The sequence below is a fragment of the Haliotis cracherodii genome, unplaced genomic scaffold (genome assembly GCF_022045235.1).
Source record: "Haliotis cracherodii isolate W230 unplaced genomic scaffold, xgHalCrac1.p SCAF_13, whole genome shotgun sequence".
Classification (NCBI taxonomy): domain Eukaryota; kingdom Metazoa; phylum Mollusca; class Gastropoda; order Lepetellida; family Haliotidae; genus Haliotis; species Haliotis cracherodii.
In genome coordinates, this window is record NW_027266268.1 from 39,749,325 (window position 1) to 39,773,087 (window position 23,763).

General features: G+C 45.8%; 2 protein-coding genes across 2 annotated transcripts; both read right to left on the reverse strand.

The window, feature by feature from the left end:
- Nucleotides 1–1,508: 1,508 nt before the first annotated feature.
- On the reverse strand, nt 1,509–22,463 carry LOC139458707 (uncharacterized). Its single transcript, XM_071240119.1, has 6 exons — nt 18,800–22,463; nt 13,445–14,658; nt 11,709–11,763; nt 9,544–9,627; nt 5,573–8,618; nt 1,509–1,967 (listed from the first exon to the last, which is right to left on the reverse strand). Exons 1-5 carry the CDS (start codon nt 21,898–21,900, stop codon nt 5,591–5,593), a joined length of 7,482 nt encoding a protein of 2,493 aa, XP_071096220.1. The 5' UTR covers nt 21,901–22,463; the 3' UTR covers nt 1,509–1,967; nt 5,573–5,590.
- On the reverse strand, nt 9,469–13,463 carry LOC139459922 (uncharacterized). Its single transcript, XM_071241654.1, has 2 exons — nt 11,814–13,463; nt 9,469–9,627 (listed from the first exon to the last, which is right to left on the reverse strand). Exon 1 carries the CDS (start codon nt 13,395–13,397, stop codon nt 11,829–11,831), a length of 1,569 nt encoding a protein of 522 aa, XP_071097755.1. The 5' UTR covers nt 13,398–13,463; the 3' UTR covers nt 9,469–9,627; nt 11,814–11,828.
- Nucleotides 22,464–23,763: the final 1,300 nt, after the last annotated feature.

The following is a 23,763-nucleotide window of genomic DNA, read 5'->3' on the forward strand; positions in this document are numbered from 1 at the left end:
GGGACATTGACACACAATGGGACACTGACACACAATGAGACACTGACACACAATGGGACACTGACACACAACGGGACACTGACGCACAATGAGACGCTGACACACAATGAGACACTGAGGCACAATGGGACACTGACACACAATGAGACACTGACAAACAACGGGACACTGATGCACAATGGGACGCTGACACACAATGGGACACTGACACACAATGAGACACTGACACACAATGAGACACTGACACGCAATGAGACACTGACACGCAACGGGACACTGATGCACAATGGGACACTGATGCACAACAGGACACTGACACGCGATGGGACACTGACACGCGATGAGACACTGACACACAACGGGACACTGACACAATGGGATGCTGACACAATGGGACACTGACACTCAGTTGACTCCCTGTGAAACCATAGGACACTTGGAATGTATTCTGACTTTGAATCTCTCATCACATTGATAGAGTTAACATAAAACAAAAGGCATACATAATTATTTTTATTGTCACTCAAATACCATACATTCAACTCTCAATAACAACTTAATCACTGCGTCTCAACAAATAATACAACTAGTCAGCTTAACAAATGATTCATCTTCCCTAACAAAGAGGTAGACACAAAAAAATCCTACTGCAGAAATTGGATGACTGTGAATATGTAATGAAAAACAAACTAGAGAAGAATACGAGGTGTATTCTCATTGGGTGTTCAAGGTTACAGTGTGAGGATGACTCCATGTTTTTCACACACACTATGGCATGTGACCAGTCTTCAAAAATAAGGGGGGGGGGGGGGGCTTTTATGTTGGCTCTGGTAGTAGTTGAATCTCTGGACCCACTAAATATTTAACTTCTGAAATTAGGTTAATGTCAAGGACCACTTGCATTTCATGCTTATTTCCAACACTGATGTCAGTGTAAATTTGAAGAAGAAACAAAATTGTTAAAATTGTTGCAGATCGTGGATATTTATCACTGGTGAAACCAAGCCATACTTGTCTTTTTGTTTATTGCCACAATCAGCAGAATTCCTGCAATATGCACCAGATAATCCGGTGATTGATGGACTTATGCACAAGTATGTTTCAAACAGAGGGGATGAGAACCTTGCATGCCATTCTGGAACCGCATGTTTTCATTTGTGGCAATTCTTTGACTCACATGAATCTCATGGGATCCTGAAGTATTGGAAAAACAAGAGTCAGCTGCCTTTGAAGAAGACGAGTTACAACCACAGCTTGTGGAAGTCTGACCAAGTCCACAGGTAGCTCCCACTGCTGGTGGAAGTCTGACCAAAGTACAATCTATCTTTTCGTGAACTCCTGGTGCCATACTATTTGGTAGTGATTCATAAACACGTGCTTATGACATTGTCAGAATCGTACAAAGGACCCTGCTTTTAGTAGTAATTTTTTATGATTATGGAAATGTTGTTTGTCGCCTTTATTTACAAAGTTCATGTGGATCTCAAATCATATTTCATCTTTTGCAAGGCAGGACCTCAACAGCAGACTGTCTGCCATCCTTGATAACACGTTGTATTACTTCTCCATCCTGTGATGACAAATCCCTGACCAATCCCTGACCCATCAACCCGTGAAGATTCCGGGTAGAATAGGTATTCAGCAACCCATGCTTGTCGTAAAAGGTGACTATGCTTGTTGTAAAAGGCGACTAACGGAATCGGGTGGTCAGGCTCGCTGACTTGGTTGATACATGTCATCGATCCCAATTGCGTGGATCGATCTCATGATATCAATCACTGGATTGTCTGGTCCAGACTCGATTATTTACAGACCGCCGTCATATAGCTGGAATATTGCTGAGTGCGGCGTTAAACAACAAACCAAACCAAACCCTGACCCATCAGCTTCATCAACAGATCCCCATCTTCTGGAACCTGCTGCACTTGTACTACGTTAGTGAGTGTCTCACACAATTCTGTGTTCTGCTGAAAATCAGACAAGACAGTATTTATTCATGACTGAAAAATTTAGTAAAATCTAAATATTTTTTACATTTGTATACTTATCCTGCATTACTCCGTATTGCATTTACTGCTGTCTTTTGACAGAGACGAACTGTGTGAGATCCAGCTGCTGAAGAAAGTTGTTCCCACCAGTACAGGAAGCAGCAGCGCCCTCTCAGAGTCGGCACGTGACCCGAAGTCATGATGTCACTTCAAAACACATAACTGCTTTAAACATAACATCTGAAACTTCGTGGGGAGGCAGCGTAGTGAAGGGAGGGCACTTAGACTTTGTAATGCAGGATAAGTAGTGTAACTTATCCTGCATTACTCCGTATTGCATCTTTATCAGACGGCATGGCCGGTGGGCATACCTTCAGATGTGATCCGACCTGTGAAGATTCCGGGATAGATAGGTCTTCAGCAACCCATAGTTGCTGTAAAAGGCGACTAACGGGATCGGGTGGTCAGGCTAGCTGACTTGGTTGATACATGTCATCGATCCCAATTGCGTGGATCAATGCTCACGATGTCAATCATTGGATTGTCTGGTCCAGACTCAATTATTTTACAGACCGCGGTCATATAGCGGGAATATTGCTGAATGCGGCGTAAAACAACAAACCAACCAACCAAATTGTGATGTGATCCATTATAAACCCGAATAGGTGATAGAATGAGGCGGATAGCAAAAAACTAGAACTTACCTAAGAGCGAAAGCGGAACGTAGTTGAGCCCTCTAATCTGTGGTGATAAACACCAGAGAGTTCTACGGGCCCTGCTCGGGGTATCATAGAATCAGCGGCATTGGTGTCAATACCTACAACCATTCCCAAGAGCGAATGCGGAACCCAGAGGAGCCCTCTAGTCTGGTGGTGAGGAACACCAGAGAGGTTGACGGGCCCCGCTCGGGGTATCGGAGAATCAGCGGCGTTGGCGTCAGCGTCAACATTTACTACCAATCCTGTCATCAGGAAGTGAGAGACGTTGCAAGTTAAACCCAAATAGGTGACAGAAATAGAACCAAAAACTAGAACTGACCTGAGCCCTCTTGTTATAAACACCAGAGAGGTCGACGGGCCCCGCTCAGAGTATCGGAGAATCTGTGGTGTCGGTGATTGGTGTCCTGTTGGGCTACAACCAGGGACAAAAACTGTGAACGCCGACGACATTTTCCAAGGCTACATCACGGAGGTAGGCGCTGGCGAAGGCGGAGTCAGATCTCCAAGAACAGCCTTCCATGAGCGACTGGATGGAACAGTTGTACTGTGAAGAGCCATGGTAAATGCGATCGCCCTGATCTCGTGTGGGTTGATAGCCTTGGGTGAGGGTCCAATTCGGTGGCTTTATAAGCTTGGAGGATGACCGCCCGGAGCCACACTGAAAAAGTTTTCCGGCTGACCACCAAGTCGAGGAAACGGAAGGTCTGGCTAAGCAGGGATGTTAAGTGGAGAGTACTCCGGTTCCTCACACACCACACCATGGTGATGTTGTCCAAGGACATGATCAATAGGACGTGACCAGGAAGCTGGAGGGGCCTGGAGCGCCAGAGGCGCGGGGAATTCTATGCCAGCAAGTGACGTCCTGAATAAGCGCTTTGATCTCGAGGCTGTTGCTGTGCCAATGGTGTTGATCTCCGGATCACAGTCGGTCACAACGTGGGCAATCCCAGAACACTAGCCACTGACAAGGTGGAAGTGGCAGTGGAAGAGCGGGAAGTCATGGTAAATGAGGTCGTCTACAAGACTTCAAAGTTGAAAAGTCTGCAACGGGGGTCTCCGATTGTGTACCGTCGGGACGATACGTGGAGAGGTGTTCTCGCCTGCGAACCAAACCCCATGTAGACAAAATAAACCAGCTCCACAAGTACTTGACATGTGACATGTAAATCACTCTGCGCAGTAGCTGAGAAAGCAGCATTGGAGCCGGAAATGAGGTGCAATCTCCACACACAGACAATCCTCAATGAACTGTAGTAGACATACAAATGGTGTACCCAAGTTTTGTGAAAAAAACGGGAGCACCATGTAAAACCCAGGGAGCGCTGAGGAAGAGTCTCTTTGAGGAAGGCTGGTGCTAAGGCAGGGTAGAGGAGCGTTGGTGCCAGCAATGTCGACAAAGAAGACAGTGGATGTCGTCGTCGTCGAATGGCGGGGCCGGTGCAGAGCAATATGATACACCGTGGGTACCCGGTAGCCTATGACGAAGGGGTCAAACAGGCTTAATGAGCCTAAACAGTGAAGATCTGCCAGCTCTGATACAGACACTGTCCTGTCCTTGATGGTTTCACCTTGCTTCTCCGTGTGACAGTCTATGAGATGTCAGGAATAGGAGCAGATGTCAGTGGCGCCGGAGAGGCAATCGCCGATGGCGCCAATTATGTCGAAGTAGAAGATGGGTAGAGATACTCAGCTTGTTGAAGCATGTTTATCTGAGCGCTGGGGGCACCATGAGCTGGAGGCACTGAGAAGCTGGGCTGAGAGACTTGGGCGCCGTTGGCGTCGGGAGAGCCGATGGCGTCGCTGCTGTCTACGTAGATGGCGGAGGAGACGGAAGACCGGTCCCGTTACGGGCGTCACCGGAAGGGACGATGTTGGCTATGAAGGTGACGGCAAGAGTGGTGTAGAAAGACTGCAGTCTCCGAGTTGTAAGCCATATCAGGGGTCGACGAGCACGTTGAGTGAGGTGTGTCCTTGATACTCGTTTCAAGTTGAAGGGGCACAGCGATGAAGAACTGCAACATCGGCACTGCGTTGTGAAAGTACAGGGCGTCGTACAATCACGGCAAAAAATGGCGGGAAAGTAACAAAATGGCGGGAACAACATTGCGCCCTTAAATTACTGTGACTAGAGCCACAAATGAGTGATAAACGTTACAAATTACAGTGGGAACACCCTAAAGGTAACAGCCCATAAACAGGTAACAATGTAGCAGCATACAATGAATGTAGAAACATGCAAAATAAAGAAAAAATAAGCTTTAGTTTCCACAGGGATACAAAGTACGTCTGTCCTTGTAGGTGACAAAGCAGTTATGTGTTTTGATGTGACGTCATGACTTCCGGGTCACGTGACGACTTTGAGAGGGTGCTGCTGCTTCCTGTACCGGTGGGAACAACTTACTTCAGCAGCTGGATCTCACACAGTTCGTCTCTCTGTCAAAAGACAGCAGTAAATGCAATACGGAGTAATGCAGGATAAGTTAAAAAGTAATTTTTCTGTAATGCCAAAATACCAAAAGTATCAAAGACAAGATTGTCTCATGGATTTCACATTCTTTTTATCCATGTTCAATGCAATTTTTAAGTACAGATACTCGTACCTTTATTTAATACCAAACAATTCCCTGAAGAAAGAAAAATTTAATTTGAATACCACAAGTCAAATAAAATGCCACTAATTCCAGGTGAGAATAGATCTTCAGCAACCTATGCGTGTCATAGCAGGATAAGGTGGTCAGACTAGGTTGATGCATGTCTTCATATCTCACTGGATTGTTTGGTCCAGACTCAACTACTTAGAGACCACCATCACACAGTTGGAATACTGCTGAGAGCGGCGTTAAATAATAAAAAGACAAAACTTACTTTCCAGACAGCAGCAGCTCATTCTGGGTGGGCATCCTTCCCCGCCTGCAGCATGTCGTACATGATGTAGGAGGTCCCACCAGACACAGGGAGAGCTGCCAGACTGACGGACGACTCCATGCTTGGTCCACCACTAGCCACCTGAACCCGCGAGTCGATCATCGAGCTGTCAATGGTCATGAGACCCCCTCCTGATGTGCTGGACAGAGGCATCTCCACCGTTCTCCCTATCTGTGTGGAGTCAGTGGAGTCAGCACCCGGGGCTGGAGGCTGAATGCCCCCAGACAGATGACGCAAGGGTTGAGTCAGAGGGCTCTGTGTGGAGTCAGTGGAGTCAGCACCCGGGGCTGGAGGCTGAATGACCCCGGACAGATGACACAAGGGTTGAGTCAGAGGGCTCTGTGTGGACAGATGACTCAAAGGAGGGGCTGCCACATGTTCCTCAGAAGATCGGTTTATTGGAAGGATTGCTGTAGGCTCCTTGGCCAACTGTGAAAACTGATGAGTCAACATGTGTTTGTTGGCCGATTGAGGATGACTGAGAGTGTGTTCCTCACACTGACCTGGGTGTGTCACTCTGTGTTCACTTGAGTGTGCGAGATGTTCCTCGACTTGGGTGTTGGAGGATCGACCAGGTCCCAGCTCAGTCTCCAAGGTTGTTCCTGTTCCTCCAGAGCTGACAGCCACTGGCTTTAAAGCATTGTTACCTGTCGCGTCAAACCGCGACCCCTTCGAACACTGAGTGCGCCTCGTGTGTCTCTGCAGGTCGTGGGCCGTGTAGAAACGTTTGTAACAGATGCTACATTGATGCGTTTTCATTTTCAAGTCATGGCGTTTGGCATGTTCTGCTAAGGCTTCCGAAGAGGTATAAGCCTTCCCACATGTTTCACATCCAAACGGTCGTTCCCCTGTGTGAAGCCCCATGTGCAGGACAAGGTCATTGTTATTAGCAAATCCTTGTCCACAGACGTAGCAGTTCTCCTTCCTGGCCTTGCAGTGTTTCTTCTGGTGGAGCTTGAGGTACGCAGGATCTGCAAAATGTTCTCCGCAGGTCCTGCACTGAATCAGCCCTTCGCCTGTGTGGCTTTTCATGTGGATCTTCAGGTAGCGGGGATCTCGGTAACTCTTGCCACAGATGTCACACTGGTGTCTCTCGTACCCTGTGTGCATCTTCATGTGGCTCTTGAGGTATTTGGGAGCTGGACACTTCTTGCCACAGAATTCACACACCAAAGGGTTCTCTGTGTTGTGTATCTGCATGTGCTTCTTCAGTGTCTTCTTGGCAGCGAACTCCTTCTGACACACATGACACTGAAACGGTTTCACCGAACTGTGCAGAAGCAGGTGGTCCTTAAGGGTAGATGATGTGATGAACTTGTTGCCACACACTTCGCACGAGAATCTCTTCTCACCTGTATGCTTGCTCCGATGTACATCGAGAAGTTTCTGTGTGAAAAACGCCTTGGAACAGAAACTACACTTGAATTCTTTCTCCTTTGTATGTTGTCGCTTGTGTTTGTTGAGATGGGGGCGGGAAGCGAAGTGAAGATGACAGTACGGACAGGCAAAGGGACGTATTCCCTTATGGATTCGAATGTGCGTCTCCAAATTTGTCTTGGTCATAAAGGCTTTGTCACACAAGCTGCACATAAATGACTTCTCTTTCGACAGATGTCTCTTCTTGTGGGCACGGAGTCCACCCGTTGAGGTGAAGGTCATGCCGCAAGTATCACACTGAAATGGACGTTCCCCCGTGTGGGTACGGATGTGGTATTTGAGAGCAGGCGCCAGACTAAAGGCTCTGTCACAGATATCACACTTGAATGCCTTTGCATGGCGATATTTGTGGGTCTTCCAATTTGTTCGTGTCTTAAACCCAAGACCACACACATCACAAACGAAGGGCCTGGCGTCCGTGTGCGAGGCCTTATGCTGCCGCAGGTTGGACGCGTGTTTAAACACTTTGTCACAGATGGGACATCTATACTGCTTTGCACAGGCACATCTCTTCCCACTGCCACACGTTTCACAAACCTTGCGAGCCGCCACCTGGGGCTCGTCCTCGGCTGACTCAGCTTTATGCTTTGCTTTCCTTATGTTTTGGAGACGACTTCTGGTCACAGGTTTTTTAACCATAATTCTTTTAGTTTTTGATTTCTTGAATGCTTGTGGCTTGTTTGCCTCCGAAACAACGTCTGTCTCTTCCCAGGGTGGATCATGACATTCAAGTGTCTGTTCTGGGACAGATGTTTCTCCCTCCACATCCTCTAAAGCTTTAATAGGACAATGTTCTGGCTCTTTCAATGCTTTTAAGGCTAAGACATACCGCTCTCGTGGTCGACAAGATCGTCGGGGTCTCCCTGAATAAGTCGTAAACACCTCATTGTTCTCCATATCCTCCATTGATGAATCAACTGGTTTAACTTTTAATTGTTGATCATCATTAGCTGCTCTGTCCCTTTCTTCAACCAAATGTATGTCAAGATCATCATCATCATTATCATCATCATCATCATCATTATCATCGTCGTCCCTTGTCACTGACTCTGCAGGGTCCACACTGTTTCTTCTTGACCTTACAGTGTTTTCTAGAACTGCACTATCAGATTCACTTTTGAAATGAGCTGGCATGCCTACAACATCTACTCCAGGACCACAGGCGCATTTCTCATCCACCGATTTCAGATTGATACGGATCCATGTCTGCATCTTCTCCAGCTTATCACCACACTTGTCACACCCGTCCGCTTCGCCGGGGGAGACGGACTCCGCTACGACCTGAGTACAGGTCACCACCCCGCGGACAAACTCACTGAACATTTGCCTATCAGCCCCCTCCTCTCCCATCACCAGTTTCAGAGTCAGGTCGAGAGCCCCGTCTTGTACAGCAGCGTGCGTGAACGAGCATTGGAGGATAGTTGTGATCAGGTCCTGCTTGGACTTGACGCCATCTCGGCTGGGTGGGTCCAGCTTCACTGGTTCCCTCATCTTCCTCGGCCGATTCATCTTCTCCCATACAGCTTTATGAGGACAATCATCATTACCACTTCAGCCAATTGGCTTTACAAGGACAGCTTCGCATGGACAACTTGGGTCTTTCGCATTCACACAGACAGCTTGAGTCTTACGCCTTCACAAGGACAGCTTGAGTCTTACGCCTTCACAAGGACAGCTTGAGCCTTGCTCGTTCACAAGGACAACTTGAGTCTTACGCCTTCACAAGGACAGCTTGAGCCATGCTCGTTCACAAGGACAACTTGAGTCTTATGCCTTCACAAGGACAGCTTGAGCCTTGCTCGTTCACAAGGACAACTTGAGTCTTACGTCTTCACAAGGACAGCTTGAGCCTTGCTCGTTCACAAGGACAACTTGAGTCTTACGCCTTCACAAGGACAGCTGGAGTCTTACGCCTTCACAAGGACAGCTGGAGTCTTGCTCGTTCACAAGGACAACTTGAGTCTTACGCCTTCACAAGGACAGCTGGAGTCTTGCTCGTTCACAAGGACAACTTGAGTCTTACGCCTTCACAAGGACAGCTGGAGTCTTACGCCTTCACTAGGACAACTTTGCATGGACAACTTGGGTCTTACGCCTTCACACAGACAGCTTGAGCCTTATGCCTTCACAAGGACAGCTTGAGCCTTGCTCGTTCACAAGGACAACTTGAGTCTTACGCCTTCACAAGTACAGCTGGAGTCTTAAGCCTTCACAAGGACAGCTGGACTCTTATGCCTTCACAAGGACAGCTTGAGCCTCATGCCTTCAAAAGGACAGCATGAGCCTCATGCCTTCACAAGGACAACTTGAGCCTTACACCTTCACACGGACAAGTCGAGTCTTACGCATCACATCGACAGATTGAGTCTTACAGCTTCACAAGGACAGCTGGAGCCTTCACAATCATAGATTCAAAAAGACAACTCCACAGTTTGATAATGACAGCTTCAGTAACACATCACTACAGTTTCTACAGCTTCATGGAGACAGCTTCATCCTGACAGTAAGTGGTTTCTCCGCCCTCGTCCTGGATGGACTTCAGTGGTTGATTTACCAAACTGCAAGAAAATGAAAATACAAGTTAGTAAATGAAGGAGTACATGTTGCTCAAGACCAATCAGCAAGACTGCAGTGAGTGAGTGAGTGAGTGAGTGAGTGAGTTGTGGGTGGCTATGAGTAGCTGAGTAGGGGTTGGGTGAGTGAGTGAGCGGGCGGGCGGGCGGGCGAATGGGCGGGCGAGTGAAAGTTGCTCAAGGCCAGTCAGTAATACTGATGCCATGGTTGGAGTGAGTGAGTGAGTGAGAAAGTGAGTGAGTGAGGATTAAACCAACAGTATTTCAGACATATCACAGCATGTCAACTAATGTGGGAGGGACGCGGTACTGTAAAACCCACTGACAAACCAGGAACCATTAGTAGGACTCCAACTCAAGATGTCATGCATGGGTCAAAAACAATGTGCAGTAAAGACACATGGGAGGTAACGTATTAATGCAGTGGTTGTTGAAAAGACAAATTTGTGAGATGTGAGACCCAATGACTGAATAAATGCTGCATGTGCTAATTTCTTCCTTTGCAATTTGACATGACAGATGAGTGAGAGTGAGTGAGTGAGTGAGTGAGTGAATGAGTATGGTTTTACGCCGCTTTTAGCAATAATCGAGCAATATCACGGCTGGGGTCACCAGAAATGGGCTTCACACATTGTACCCATGTTGGGAATCGAACCTGGGTCTTCGGCGTGATGAGCGAACGCTTTAACCACTAGGCTACCCAACCGCCCCACATGACAGATGAGAGTGGGGAGTAAATCTTTCACTCCTTGAGCATAGTACACCACTTTTGATAGGGATTTTTCTTATCTTTTCATGATACACAAAATTTACTTTCATAATTTGCCAAGTGTATACTTAGATAAAATAATACATCTGAATATCCCTATCACAAGTTGAGTAGTATATATTGAGATGTGACACTAAAAAGTAATACAGTTTCATTCTCCTAATAAGAGGTGAGGTGAAATGGGGTTTAACGTTGCATCCAAGATTATAGCACTTATATAGCGACGTGCATGTAAGTGTGTGTGTTTGTGTGGCTGCTTGTACTAGTCCAGACTGATGCCGATTTATAGTGCCGAGCCGACCAGTCCTTGTTTTAGCCCCTTAATGCCGAGCGCCAGACAGGGTAACAATCTCCTAATAAGAGATTCCAGTGACATTTTGTCATACCTACAGATAGATTTGAGCTACAAAGCCTACAGAGCTAACAATCACCCCTACTGTCAGCTAGTTTCCACAGATGTGATGACAGCCTGTAAATAATGGAGTCTGAACCAGACAATCCAGTGGTCGATATCATGAGCACCAACCAAGGTCCTTCCTGTACAATGACACACTATCAACCAAGTAACCGAGCTTGACCATCCGATCCAGTTGGCTGCCTCTTTCACTCTGTTTGCATGCACAACTTTTCCTCACGTATACAAAATTACACGTGTGTATTATGGCACACGTGAGGAAAAGTAACATTACTAGGCGTTCGCAGGTCAGGAGTTGTATGTTAAGGTCAGTAAGTCCAAAAGCTACATCGTCAGCATCATTTGGTGGCAAGTGTTCACCATGGAAAGACTTATGTCATATTACAGAAGATTAAGGAGACAATTTCCTAACCAGTTTGGTTTGACAATACTGGTTCATATCAATCAAATATGTATGGAAGACTAACAGAGATACGGCTTTGTGTGAAAGTATGTACCATAATGGTATTGACAATGAATGGTATGTTAACATTTGCTGAAGTGAAGGAGCACCTCCAACTTAGTGAGTGAGTGAGTGAGTATGGTTTTACGCCACTTTTAGCAATATTCCAGCAATATCACAGTGGGGGACACCAGAACTGGGCTTCACATATTGTACCCATGTCGGGAATTGATGCTGGGTCGTCGGAGACCTATTCTAAGCCTACCCACAGGGGATGGGAGGGTCACTGAGCTGATAGTAACCCTACACAGCTGTACTGTTGGAGACCTATTCTAACCCTTCCTACAGGGGATGGGAGGGTCACTGAGCTGATAGTAACCCTACACAGCTGTACTGTTGGAGGACCAATTCTAACCCTTCCTACAGGGGATGGGAGTTACGCTGAGCTGATAGTAACTCTACACAGCTGTACTGTTGGTCTTTTTAAAGCACACTCTGTACAAAGGGAAATATGATAAGTGTTACTAATTAAGTAACAGACCTACACAATTATGCCTCAGCTAGGTGGGAGACCGCCCGGGGAGATTCAGCTTGTAGTAGACGTTAGTGAGCAGCTGGTCCGTGTCGCTCATCAGGGCGTTCAGGGCATTCTCCAAGCTGGAGTTGGGGTCCAGGGAGTCCAGGTGGATGGGGGACGAGATACTGGCAGTGTCCAGCAACATGTCTTCAGACTCCTCTTTCGACCGCTCAGTAGCACTGGTGTCACTCTCGTCCTCTTCATTCAGGTGATCTTCTCTGGTCTGTGCATTGACCTGACACCCATTGGCTCGTACATTGACCAGATCTTTGCCTCCCTGTGCAGTGACCTGACCTTCACTGACTCGTACACTGACCTGATCTTTGCCTCCCTGTGCAGTGACCTGATCTTTGCTGGCCTTGGTTTTGACCAGATTATCACTGGCCTGTGCACTGACAATATCTTCTTCTGCCTTGACAAGTTCATCAGCACCTGATACACCCTGGCTGCTGGACTGTTGAAGTCGATTATTTCCCCCGGACTCCCTCTTGACTAGATCCTTCTCACTGGCCTTCACGCTGGCCAAAGTGTCCTTGCTGGGTTTTCCTTCGTCCATGTCACGATGGCCATATTCCTCCCTGATCTGGGTTTCAGGATCCTCTGCCTCAACCTCGGCTGGTAGTGAAATAATTTGAATGTCTGATACTTCCAGCGAAAGATTTGGTTGTTTGGATATTTCTGCTGTCACTCCTTGTGCTTCCACTGGTGACACTTTCATATCACTCTTTTCAAGGTCATATTTGAATTTATCTGGTAACTGAATCCTGTGTTTGACCTTATTGTGCGTTTTCTTATGTTTCCGCAAGTCACTCGCACATACATAACCCTTGGAGCAAATATCACATTTATGTGTTTTCAAGCTGTCGTCATGACGACGAACATGTTCAGACAAAGCATCAGCCTTCAAAAAGCCCTTGCCACACACACGGCACTCGTGAGGGCGTTCTCCAGAATGTACTCCACGATGCAGCCTCAGATCCCTCTGGTTGACAAACTCTCTACCACATTCCTCACACTGAACAGTCTTGCTCCGGCAGAACCTCCTCTTGTGGACTTTCAGGTACGAAGGGTCAGCAAAGTTCTCCCAGCACAGATCACACTTCAAAAGCCCCTCCCCGGTGTGCGACTTCATGTGGATCTTCAGATAGGCAGCTTCTCGGTAGGACTTCCCGCACACCTCGCACCGATACTTCTCATACCCAATGTGTGTCTTCCTGTGTGACTGGAGGTAGTTGTTGGTGGGGAAGGTCTTGCCACAGATTTCACACACAAGAGGGTTCAAAGTGTTGTGGATCTTTGAGTGTTTCTGAAGCTGCCCGATGGAAGCGAAGTCCTTCTGGCAGCATCCACACTTGAATGGTTTCACATCTCTGTGCAGCAGGAGATGCTTCTTGAGAGATGCTTTGACCGTGAATGTCCTTCCACATGTATCACACTTGAACTTCTTATCTCCTGTATGCTTGGTACGGTGGTACTCCAGATCTTTGGCCGATAGGAAAGCTTTAGGACACAGGTCACATGTGTGCCGTTTCCCTCCCAGATGGAGCTTCATGTGCTTGTGGAGGTGTAGCCTCGACACAAATGGCTTGCCACACAAACCACACGTGAAAGGTCGATCTCCTGTGTGGACACTTAGATGAGCCTGCAACTGAGTCCTCAAATGGAAGCACTTCCCACACTGATCACACTTGAAGCTTTTGTCAGCCGTGTGCTTTGTGCGGCGAGTCGTGGCCATGTTGGTCTTCTCCCACATATCACGCTGGCAGGGCTGCCCTCCATCATGGACGCTCCTCTGAAGTCTCCTAGCTTGGGAGTCATCGCAGGATTGCTCACCGCTGTCACCATTGTAACATTTCTCAACATGTACAGATTTCATATGTTTTGTCAACTCCAGTTTCGCCTTAAATACATTATCACACATAGAACAAGGGATGTCGTCTGATTTATTATGTAAGTTCACACTTTCTGGATTCTCTCTCCTTTTTGTTCTTCGATTTGGCGGCAAAGTTCTGAGGCATTTTGATCTGCTCACTGCTTGGTCCATCAATGAGCATAATGCTGTCAGGTTGGTGTCGTCAGTCTTTCTTGCTGGTCTCTTTCGCCCACCCCGCCTGAGACGATCACTGCCACTGCTCTGTACATCTCCTTTTTTCATGTCCAGGGTGTCAACTGAATCAGAAGTTCTATTCCTATTGCCTGCACCTGAACATTGCTTCCTACAGCCTGATTCAGTGGGCGAAAACGTCCCGTCTCCATCAGCGGTCTCATTCAGCACATGTATCACTGGCAGTCCCTTCATACCCCACGTACCGCCGTCATCCTGACTAGCGTCTCTAGAGTCAACATTCTCATCACCAGACACTGTATCACAGGATCTTTGCTCATCAGCCCGACTGTCTCCAGTGTCAGTGACAGACTTGTCACCAGAGACAATACAGGAGCACCTGTTGACGGCTGTCACTGTGACATGAAGGACAGTCTGTCGACCCTTCTCACCACAATCTGGGCAGTCATCAGCCACCACAGACCTACCCTCTGACACACCGGACACTGTGCCCTGGACAAAATCTTCATAATGTGGATTCTCACCACCTTCATATTCAAACTTCAATCTCATTTCTAGAGCTCCAAGCACAAAACTAATGCTGGAAACGGAGCACTGAAGATGTGATTTGTTAATGTCATTCTCAACCAGTCCGACACCTCCCTTCACTTGTGACATTTCTTTCTTTGATCGTGTCATCATCAATTCAAATGTCAAAGTCTTCCTGTTATTTCCAGAGGTGAGGAACGAAGGTGCCAGAATCACATCCCTGGGACCAGGATCCTTTGGACCAGCTAGTTACTCACGAAACACATGACAGTCACTCACTTTGATTTTCACAGAACCACCTCCATATCACTGACCAATCTCCTCTCAGTGCTGGTATCCATAACGTGGTCATATCCATACCATAAGCACTGAAAGAACAGGAAATGGCCTTGAAAGTTTGCACGGCTCTAACACATGTTAAGCTTTAATGGTTGGTCCTTACTACATGTTGACAAGGCGTGGGTCTGGACAGGATTACTGGAGTTATGGGTAAGAGTGAGTGAGTGAGTACGGTTTTATGCCGCTTTTAGCAATATTCCAGCAATATCACGGCGGGGGACACTAGAAATGCGCTTCACCCATTGTACCCATGTCGGGAATCGAACCCGGGTCTTCAACGTGACAAGCGAACACTTTAACCACAAGACTACCCGACCGCCAATCATGCATACGACCATCCCCAGTAAGTCTTCAAACGAAAATATGACAAACAAATTCTGTGACTGAAAATATGTATATTTTGAACTTTAAAACAATTCTTTATGTATCTTATTACAGTATCATTTCTAAAGGCATTTTGGGGAGAGGGGGAAAGGGAGATATAACCTCACAAGATGATCCATTAAAAGAACAACATATAACCATGATAACGTTCTGAGAACATGAAACTTTTCAACAGGAGAAAATATTGTAATTTGAATCCATGAACAAAAAACAAAAGGTAGACTAAGTCAAACCGTTATATTAACAGGTTAAGACTGGCCGTCTGACTGTTAGTAATTTTGTTTAGATCACAGCAATATCTAATTTTTTTAGATGAAACTACTCTGAACAGTACTTAAGTTATTGATCTGAACAGTGTCTCAGGTATTGATCTGAACAGTGTCTCAGGTATTGATCTGAACTGTGTCTCAGGTATTGATCTGAACAGTGTCTCAGTTATCGATCTGAACAGTGTCTCAGTTATCGATCTGAACAGTGTCACAGTTATTGATCTGAACAGTGTCACAGGTATTGATCTGAACAGTGTCTGAGGTATTGATCTGAACAGTTTATCATGATTCGATCTGAACAGTGTCTCAGTTATTGATCTGAACAGTGTCTCAGTTATCAATCTGAACAGTTTATCAGATATTGATCTGAACAGTGTCTCATGTGTAGATCTGAACAGTGTCTGAGGTATTGATCTGAACAGTTTATCATGATTCGATCTGAACAGTCCTTCAGTTATCGATCTGAACAGTCCTTCAGTTATTGATCATCTCAATTTGGAGACTGGAGTAATTGAGGTTTAAGATGTGTACAACGTTGGTAAACCCTAAAAGCATGGATATGGTGTCAACAAACCAACAAAGTTTATGCCAACTTGATGTATTCTTCTTCGATTTGTTCAGTTGGTCCATTCAAAAATAACGTACACTTTCTTTTTTTTCTTACACATCTTAGATTTCATCTTCACATCATCACAAACCAAATATTATGCAATTTGACTTTATTGTGTCAACTGGTGCTTGCATATTATTAACATAAATGAAGCAATGCATTATCATAATTTATCACCCATGTGCTTTATATGGGTTATATTAAATCTCTGACCTTGAACCATATGGATAATACATGGTACATGAAAACAAATGTGGGTAGAGTGAGTGAGTGAGTGAGTGAGTGAGTGAGTGAGTGAGTGAGTGAGTGAGTGAGTGTGAGTGAGTGAGTGAGTGAGTTGGGGTTAATGCCGCTTTTAACAGTATTCCATTTACATCTCGGAATGTTGGCTTAATGTGGGAGGAAAGCCCCAAGTAATGCAGGTCTCAGACGTTTACCACTTCGCTGAAACCCACGAGCATGAGTATGGTGCTGACAAACCTAGAAACATAATCGGGGTGAACCGGGATTCGAACCCATAAACATAGATTTCTAGTGTGCCCAAGGGACGCAACTCTGCACAGCGAATTGTGGCACTTGGACAACTGGGCCACCTGTGCCCCCGATTTGGGTAGAACTACTGTACACTGTGGTGCTAACGTAGACTAGTTGACATATAATGAGTGAGTGAGTGAGTGAGTGAGTGAGTGAGTGAGTGAGTGAGTTGGGTTTAACGCCGCTTTTAACAGTATTCCAGTCATATCACGGCATGTCAGCTTAATGTGGGAGGAAAGCCCCAAGTGATGCAGGTCTGAGACGTTTACCACTTCGGTGAAACCCACGAGCACAGGTATGGTGCTGACAAACCTAGAAACATAATCGGGGCGAACCGGGATTCAAACCCACAATCATAGGTTTCTGGCGTGCCAAGGGGCGCAACTCTGCACAGCGAATCGCGGCACCTTAGACGACTGGGCCACCCGTGTCCCCGACATATAATGAGAATAACTTTTGTAAGTCCCTACATTAAGATATCCCTATCAGCTGTGAAGGAGTCACTGGTATGTGATAGTTGACATTTCTCAGAACGGGCACACTGATGCTTGGTCCGGTGTCTTCGTGTTTTGAAATCAAACTAAATCCCACCACATGGAAGTCATGGTGTAATTGTGTCCAGAGTATTTAATACTACTAATTATAATGGAACCAGGCTACAACACACTGCCTACGATGGTGGTCTGTAAATATTTAAGTCTGGACCAGACAATCCAGCGATTAATAACATGAGCATCGATCATCGCAATTTGGATCGATGACATGCATCAACCAAGTCAGCATGCCTGACCAACCGATCCCGTTAGTCGCCTCTTACGACAAGCAGACCAAGGCTGAGCTCAGTCAGGGGTTTCTCACAGTGGGGCCCCAAGTGCCAGTGACCTTCACCCTGCCCTTCACTCCATGTACACACGTATGGCTGTAATCCTTTCCCGAGGTGGTCACACAAACAGGGTTTACCTTGACTTACAAAAGTTTGGGTCCGGGGGACCCCAATAATTAATTTTAAGGGTCCTTGCAGGCAATATGAGGGTTCTGTTAAGTAATGAACTGCTGTAGCGTACTGTACGTTTTGATTATTACTTGAGAGCCTGGAATGAATCAATGATCATGTGGACAGTGGTCAAGACTGATGTATGAAATAACAGACACCCGTAACTGTTCATGATAAGCAGCTATGTCTTTCAGTTTGTCACAGTAAGCAAGTAAGTCTTTAAAAGGCATTTAGAAGTGATACACATAAGGAAGAGAATTTATGGATGTCAACTTCTTTATTATTAGGAACACAACGTTTCTGAGTATAAGAACATTCCCTTGATGAAGGACTAAGCATATACTTCGAAACATTGTGTTTCCCATAATAAAGAAGTTGACATCCATATATTCTCTTCCTTAAGTGAGCAAGTAATCATAAACACTAGGGCTGCAACGAATACACTATGAGGCGAATACGATTCATATCACGAATATAGGGTAAAGAATACGAATATTAATACACAAATACAATAACAAGTCAGCAGCTGATGTATTATTTATTATATTCAGTGAAACAATAACAAAATAAATCATTTGACATGGTTTGTTAATTATTAATTTATTATATACAATTTATTATGATACATTTATATACTGCACTTATCCAGGAACTAGTATCTGCTCAAAAGCTACAATGACCAGTGACAACATTACTGTCAAATTAAATATCATAAGAGTGTTGTCTTTGAAAGAAATCTATGCATATAATATGTTCTTATGGATATGTTTAGGTACAGGGTATGTAAATGCACATGATTGCATATTCATAAATATTCGATTCTAGTGGCCACGAAGAGCGAATTCAATTCATGAATGGATACGTTACGATTCACCGAATACGGGAGTGAATCGTAACAGCCCTAATTAACACTATATAAATTTTCAACATGTGGAATTTTCAGATTGTGGCTTGCATGATTAGTGACATTCCTCCTCTACAAGCATTCAGTGTTCCAGGGGAAGGAGGCACCAGAACGTGAGATTCACTGAGAAAACTACTACCAACAATGATAGTCAATCTACAAACTATGAGATGATTAGTGTGAGTGTCTATGAATGACTGAATCCTTCATGTATGAATCACAATGGTAACACCACTCATTTGTGGATATAAACATACAAAATAGCAAAACAACACCTTGTTCTATGGGCATCACAACGAATGTCATCATCGCTTAACATGCAATCAGGAATTGTCCGGCATGTCACAGATGCTGTAATGCTGTCCGTCATACACGATCTGACCCTGGTCGGTCACCATCATGGTGGAGTGGTCACCCCGGGGAAGCATCATGTCCCCCTGGTGAATACTGGACAGGCTGCTGGAATACAGGCCACTATCAGGGCCGCCAACAGAGGATGTCATGCTCGGAGCCCCACCCCCTGGCTTCAGGATGGAGGAAGGTTGGGTGTAGTCCCCCTCTGGTCTGAAGGTGGCCACAGTTGACTGAAGGCCGGTCTGAATATGAGAAAACTGACCCGTATCAGGATCTGAGGGTGCATGGGACATATATCCCGTATGACCTGAGGGTGCAAGTGATATATGTCCTGTGTGACCTGAAGGTGCATGCGATATATGTCCCATATGAAGATTTGAGGGTGCATGCGATAAATATCCTGTATTATGAGCTGATGGTGCATGTGATATATGTTGCGTATCATGAGCTGACGATGTATGTGATATATGTTGCGTATCATGAGCTGAGGATGTATGTGATATATGTTGCGTATCATGAGCTGAGGATGTATGTGATATATGTTGGGTGTCATGAGCTGAGGATGTATGAGATATATGTTGCGTGTCATGAGCTGAGGGTGCATGTGATATATGCTGCGTATCATGAGTTGATGGTGCATGTGATATTTGGACCGTATCATGAGCTGAGGGTTCATGTGATATATGGCCCATATCATGAGCTGCGGGGGCATGTAATATATGGCCCGTATCATAGTCAGTGGCCTCAGCATAACTGGAAGGTCTCCCATCCCCTGTTGTGCTGTGTGCCATGGACCTTGCATCTCTAGATGACAGCTGCTCTGCTGTAGTGCTTGGCTCCAAGTCTCCGTCACAAGGCTCCCACTCTGGCTCCGTCTGGGGCATGTCAATATCTCTGTTGCCTGGTTTCAGATTATCAGGGAGTGTTGCTCGAAGCTTCACCTTTCCATGTCTGACTTCGTGCTTCCGCAATTCATTTGTGTTAATGAAGGGTTTACTGCACACTTTGCATCGGACGCAGTTCTCAAGAGTGTGCCGTTTGACATGTTCGGATAAAGCTTCAGGCTTAGCGAAGCCTTTGCCACATGTTTCACAGCCAAACGGCCTCTCCCCGGTATGGATGCCCATGTGGCTGGTGAGGTCGCGGTTGGTGGGGAATCCCCGGCCACACACGCTGCAGTACTCCAGTCTCCCCTTACAGTACTTCCGCTGATGCAGCTTGAAGTAGGAAGGATCGATGAACCAGTCCCCGCATGAGTGACACTGGATTAGGTTCTCCCCAGTGTGAGTCTTCCTGTGGATCTGCAGGTACCACGCGCTGCGATAACTCTTCCCGCACTGGTCACACTTGTGCTGCTTGTAGCCCTTGTGGGTAATGTCATGGGAGTGGAGATTGCTTGCTGTGAGAAAGCGCTTGCCGCACAACTCGCAGATAAACTTCTTGTCATCACTGTGTATCTTCATGTGACAACGGTACTGCAGCTCCGTGACACACTCCTTGTCACACACTTCACACTTGAACGGCTTCAGCTCACTGTGGAGAAGGATGTGCTTCTTCAGGGAGCTCCCCATCGTGAACGTCTTGTCACACATTGTACAACTGAACGGTTTGTCTCCTGTGTGGACCCGGCGGTGAACACTCAAATCTCTCAGATCAAAGAACGCCTTCGGACAGGAGTCACATTTATGTGACCGTACCCCTGTATGGAGCCTTGCGTGTCTTTTCAAGTGAGAGTTGGTCAGACAGCCTTTGCCACACACAGTGCAGGTGAATGGTCGGTGTCCCGTGTGGATGCCCTGATGGCTTCTCAAGGACATCTTGGAGGAGAATGTCTTGTCACAAGAGTCACACTTGAACTTCTGTTTACTGTGGCACTTCCTGTGATTGCGCAGCGCGGAGGAGTCTGTGTAAGTCTTCCCACACGTGTCACACTGATATGGACGTTCGCCGGTATGGATTCGAGTGTGAACCCTCAGAGAGGAGGCATCAGAAACAGATTTACCACACGTGCCACATTTGAACACCTTGGACGCCTTATGAGTTTTCATGTGTCTTGTCAGATTTTGCACACTCTGAAAGGAAGAGCCACAGTCAGAACACACAAAGGAAAGAGAAGTGGAATGAGTTTTTTCATGTTTTTTCAGCGTTTCCAACGATTTGAACCGTTTGTCACACAAATCACACTTGGCATATTTACAGCCGCTATGACACTTCTTGTCCTTTCCTGTCACAGTTGTCTTTTCTTTGCCACATGTTTTACATTTATATCCAGATGCATTTACCCCCATGGCCTCGTCCTCTCCTTTCCCTTCCACCACAGTATTCTTCCTCCTCTTCCCACCTCCCCGACCACCCATTCTGTCACCAACAGCTCCTGCAGCTTGTTCCCGTTCCTTCTCCAGGAGAAAGTCATCATCGTCACCACCACCATCACTAGCAACATCATCCATTATGCTTTCACTATCTGACATACTCTCAAAATCTTTATACGTCATTTTAGTTCTAGATCTCCTCGGCCTTTTAGATAAACTGTTGCTTTCAATTTGAGAATCATTTTCAGGTGCTTCATTTCCAGGATGGGACAATTCTGGAAAGATGTCTTTGTGAAGTTCACAATCGCCCTTCACCTGTGAGTCTCCATCAGTGACCACCCCAGTCTTGGCACAGCTCTTCTGGTCTGCACAGGATCTACTGGTCAAGCTTCCATGGTCGTGACAGATGTTACATTCAGACTTCAAATCAGTGGCAACAATGTTGAAGCTAACTACAGTGTCTTGTTTCTGCATCTGTTCTCCACAAACACAACTCTCATACACTTCAACTGGCAGAATCTTAGCAGAGACATCACTGCACTTGATTTCTCCATGAATGAACGCACTGAAGATGTGTCTGTGGGAGTCGCTCACCCCTGGGTCGACCTTCAGACTTACCTCCAGGGCAGCATCCGACACTGTGGCCTGGACATACGAACACTGCAGAAAAGCCAAAAAGGTTTCTTCTGGACTTGCCTCTGTCTTGTTCTTCACCTTGGCTCTTCCCTTTGGCTGGCCTCGTTTGCGTCGGCCCTTGTGCATGATGAAAGCAGAACTCACACGGCAACTAGACCACTAGTCCGCCAGCAATATTCTCATGAAACATAGTAACATCCGAAACGAATTTCGTATTTGTTTGACATAACTCATGGTATCTATTCCTGTGACATTAAACTTTGGGATAATGTTAATGTGGCATCAGTAAATCTTCTCCCCAGTGTGAGAGCAGCTCCACCAGAAGTACTCGTTACATCTCCAACATCATAAATCATCAATTTTCTCTTGGGTCTTTTTGAAGCCAATCACAAATATGTTTTTCCCAGACACTTTCCGCCATCGGTGATGCAGTGAAGGTCCTATCAAACAAGAACCAGTTGTGACCATCACTACCTTGGGGACACAGCCACACTGCTTCGCCGGATATCATTAACCGCCAATATTTACTGCAAACACTTGCAAAGAAACTTTTCCACTATATCCCAGGATCCATCGTTCATAAATGCTATAAACATGCATCAACAGAAGTAGAAAGTCCCACTTATTCAACGAACAACCAGTCTAAAGGCCATTCAAAAGTAGGAATCTAGTTGGAATCTTTCACAAATAAGCAGCTGCCGAGTCCTCCATCACACAGAGTCCTGATGTACATGTAATGGTTGTGTACACAGACTAACGACACACAGTCTTCCCCAGCCATGTTCAGTTACCTCCTTTTGCCAGGCTTGCGATGAAACCTGCAAAAGGAGGAAGATGCTGAACATGCTGAAGGTAGGACAGTCTTGGAAACTAAGCACGAAAGTCATACCATTCTTAATGCAACCATAATGGTAAAAGTTACAACTCCAAGGTGATTGAAATTGTTTAGGATCTAATCTCAAGGACCCCATGATTCCCATCAATTCTAACACTGTAAGGAGCAATACTGCAATACAGGTTCCAGATGGGTTCAGATTTTTCCATGAACTTCTAGCACTGCTAACCCTAATGATCGTAAAGGGGTATATGAGTGGAAAGGGATCCAAGGGCTAGGGAAAGATACTGTCTGGATTAGCAAAGTTTCACTGTAAAAGGATAGTGGGTCACTGAATAGGAAAGTGTGTCACCTTCCAAACTTTTCGAGTCTACCAGCCCTAACTTGAATGTTGGAATTATTTTAGTAAACAGTAACTGTTGTCTTTAGCATTATAATAGTCATCAGGTAAGATCAGTGTATGTATGTGTCTGTCTGTGTTGTGTCATTAAAACAATGTTATATAATAACTTGGGTGTGGGGTCCGGAAAATATTATCCTAAGTCACTCACACCCCTCCCATAATAAACGACATATCCCTTACTCTAGGGATTGAAAGGGGTTACCCCAAGTTACGGATTGAGGGGACTCGCGAGACCAGTGAAGCGAAAGCCACAGCGTGCATCAGGAGCTAATTAGGTCGGAACCATTAGCTCTGTTACCTGCGCCCAGTACACTGCAGTCTTGATTATTATGTAACGTGACATTCATCATCAATGCCTTGTTTGTGACCCCATATATTCACTGTGGCAACTGTGATGGACAGGCAAACTGGACTCATCCGTGTAGTTTTGTCTGAGCAGACTAAGATTGTCCGCCATAGCCACTGCAATAAACAATAAAGTATTAATAACAGGGAAGTATTCAATTACCCGCATTGATGATTGTGTTTCACCTTCCTTGGCGCTTATTAATGTATTCGTTAGAAATTAACCACGCAAATTTCGTCGAGTCTGGTGGCAATGGCTGCTCTTAATTCAAGGGAGGTAATGCTTGAAAACAGCAATGGATACCGCAATGGAAAAGTTGAATCGACGACTTTTTATTTTTATATCTTTACTTGTGATGGAATATAATTCTTCATGTTACAGAATAAATCAACAACTCCTGGCATA

Excerpts from the sequence above, each read along its gene's own strand:
- LOC139459922 (XM_071241654.1), bottom strand. The coding sequence starts at position 13,397 with ATGAAGCTCCATCTGGGAGGGAAACGGCACACATGTGACCTGTGTCCT.
- LOC139458707 (XM_071240119.1), bottom strand. The coding sequence starts at position 21,900 with ATGCACAAGGGCCGACGCAAACGAGGCCAGCCAAAGGGAAGAGCCAAG. Across the intron at positions 14,659-18,799 it reads TGTGACATGCCGGACAATTC|GGATGTGATTCTGGCACCTT; the intron begins CTGATTGCATGT and ends TCCTGGTCCCAG. Across the intron at positions 11,764-13,444 it reads AGATCGACCTTTCACGTGTG|AGTGTGCTTTAAAAAGACCA; the intron begins GTTTGTGTGGCA and ends CCCTTTGTACAG.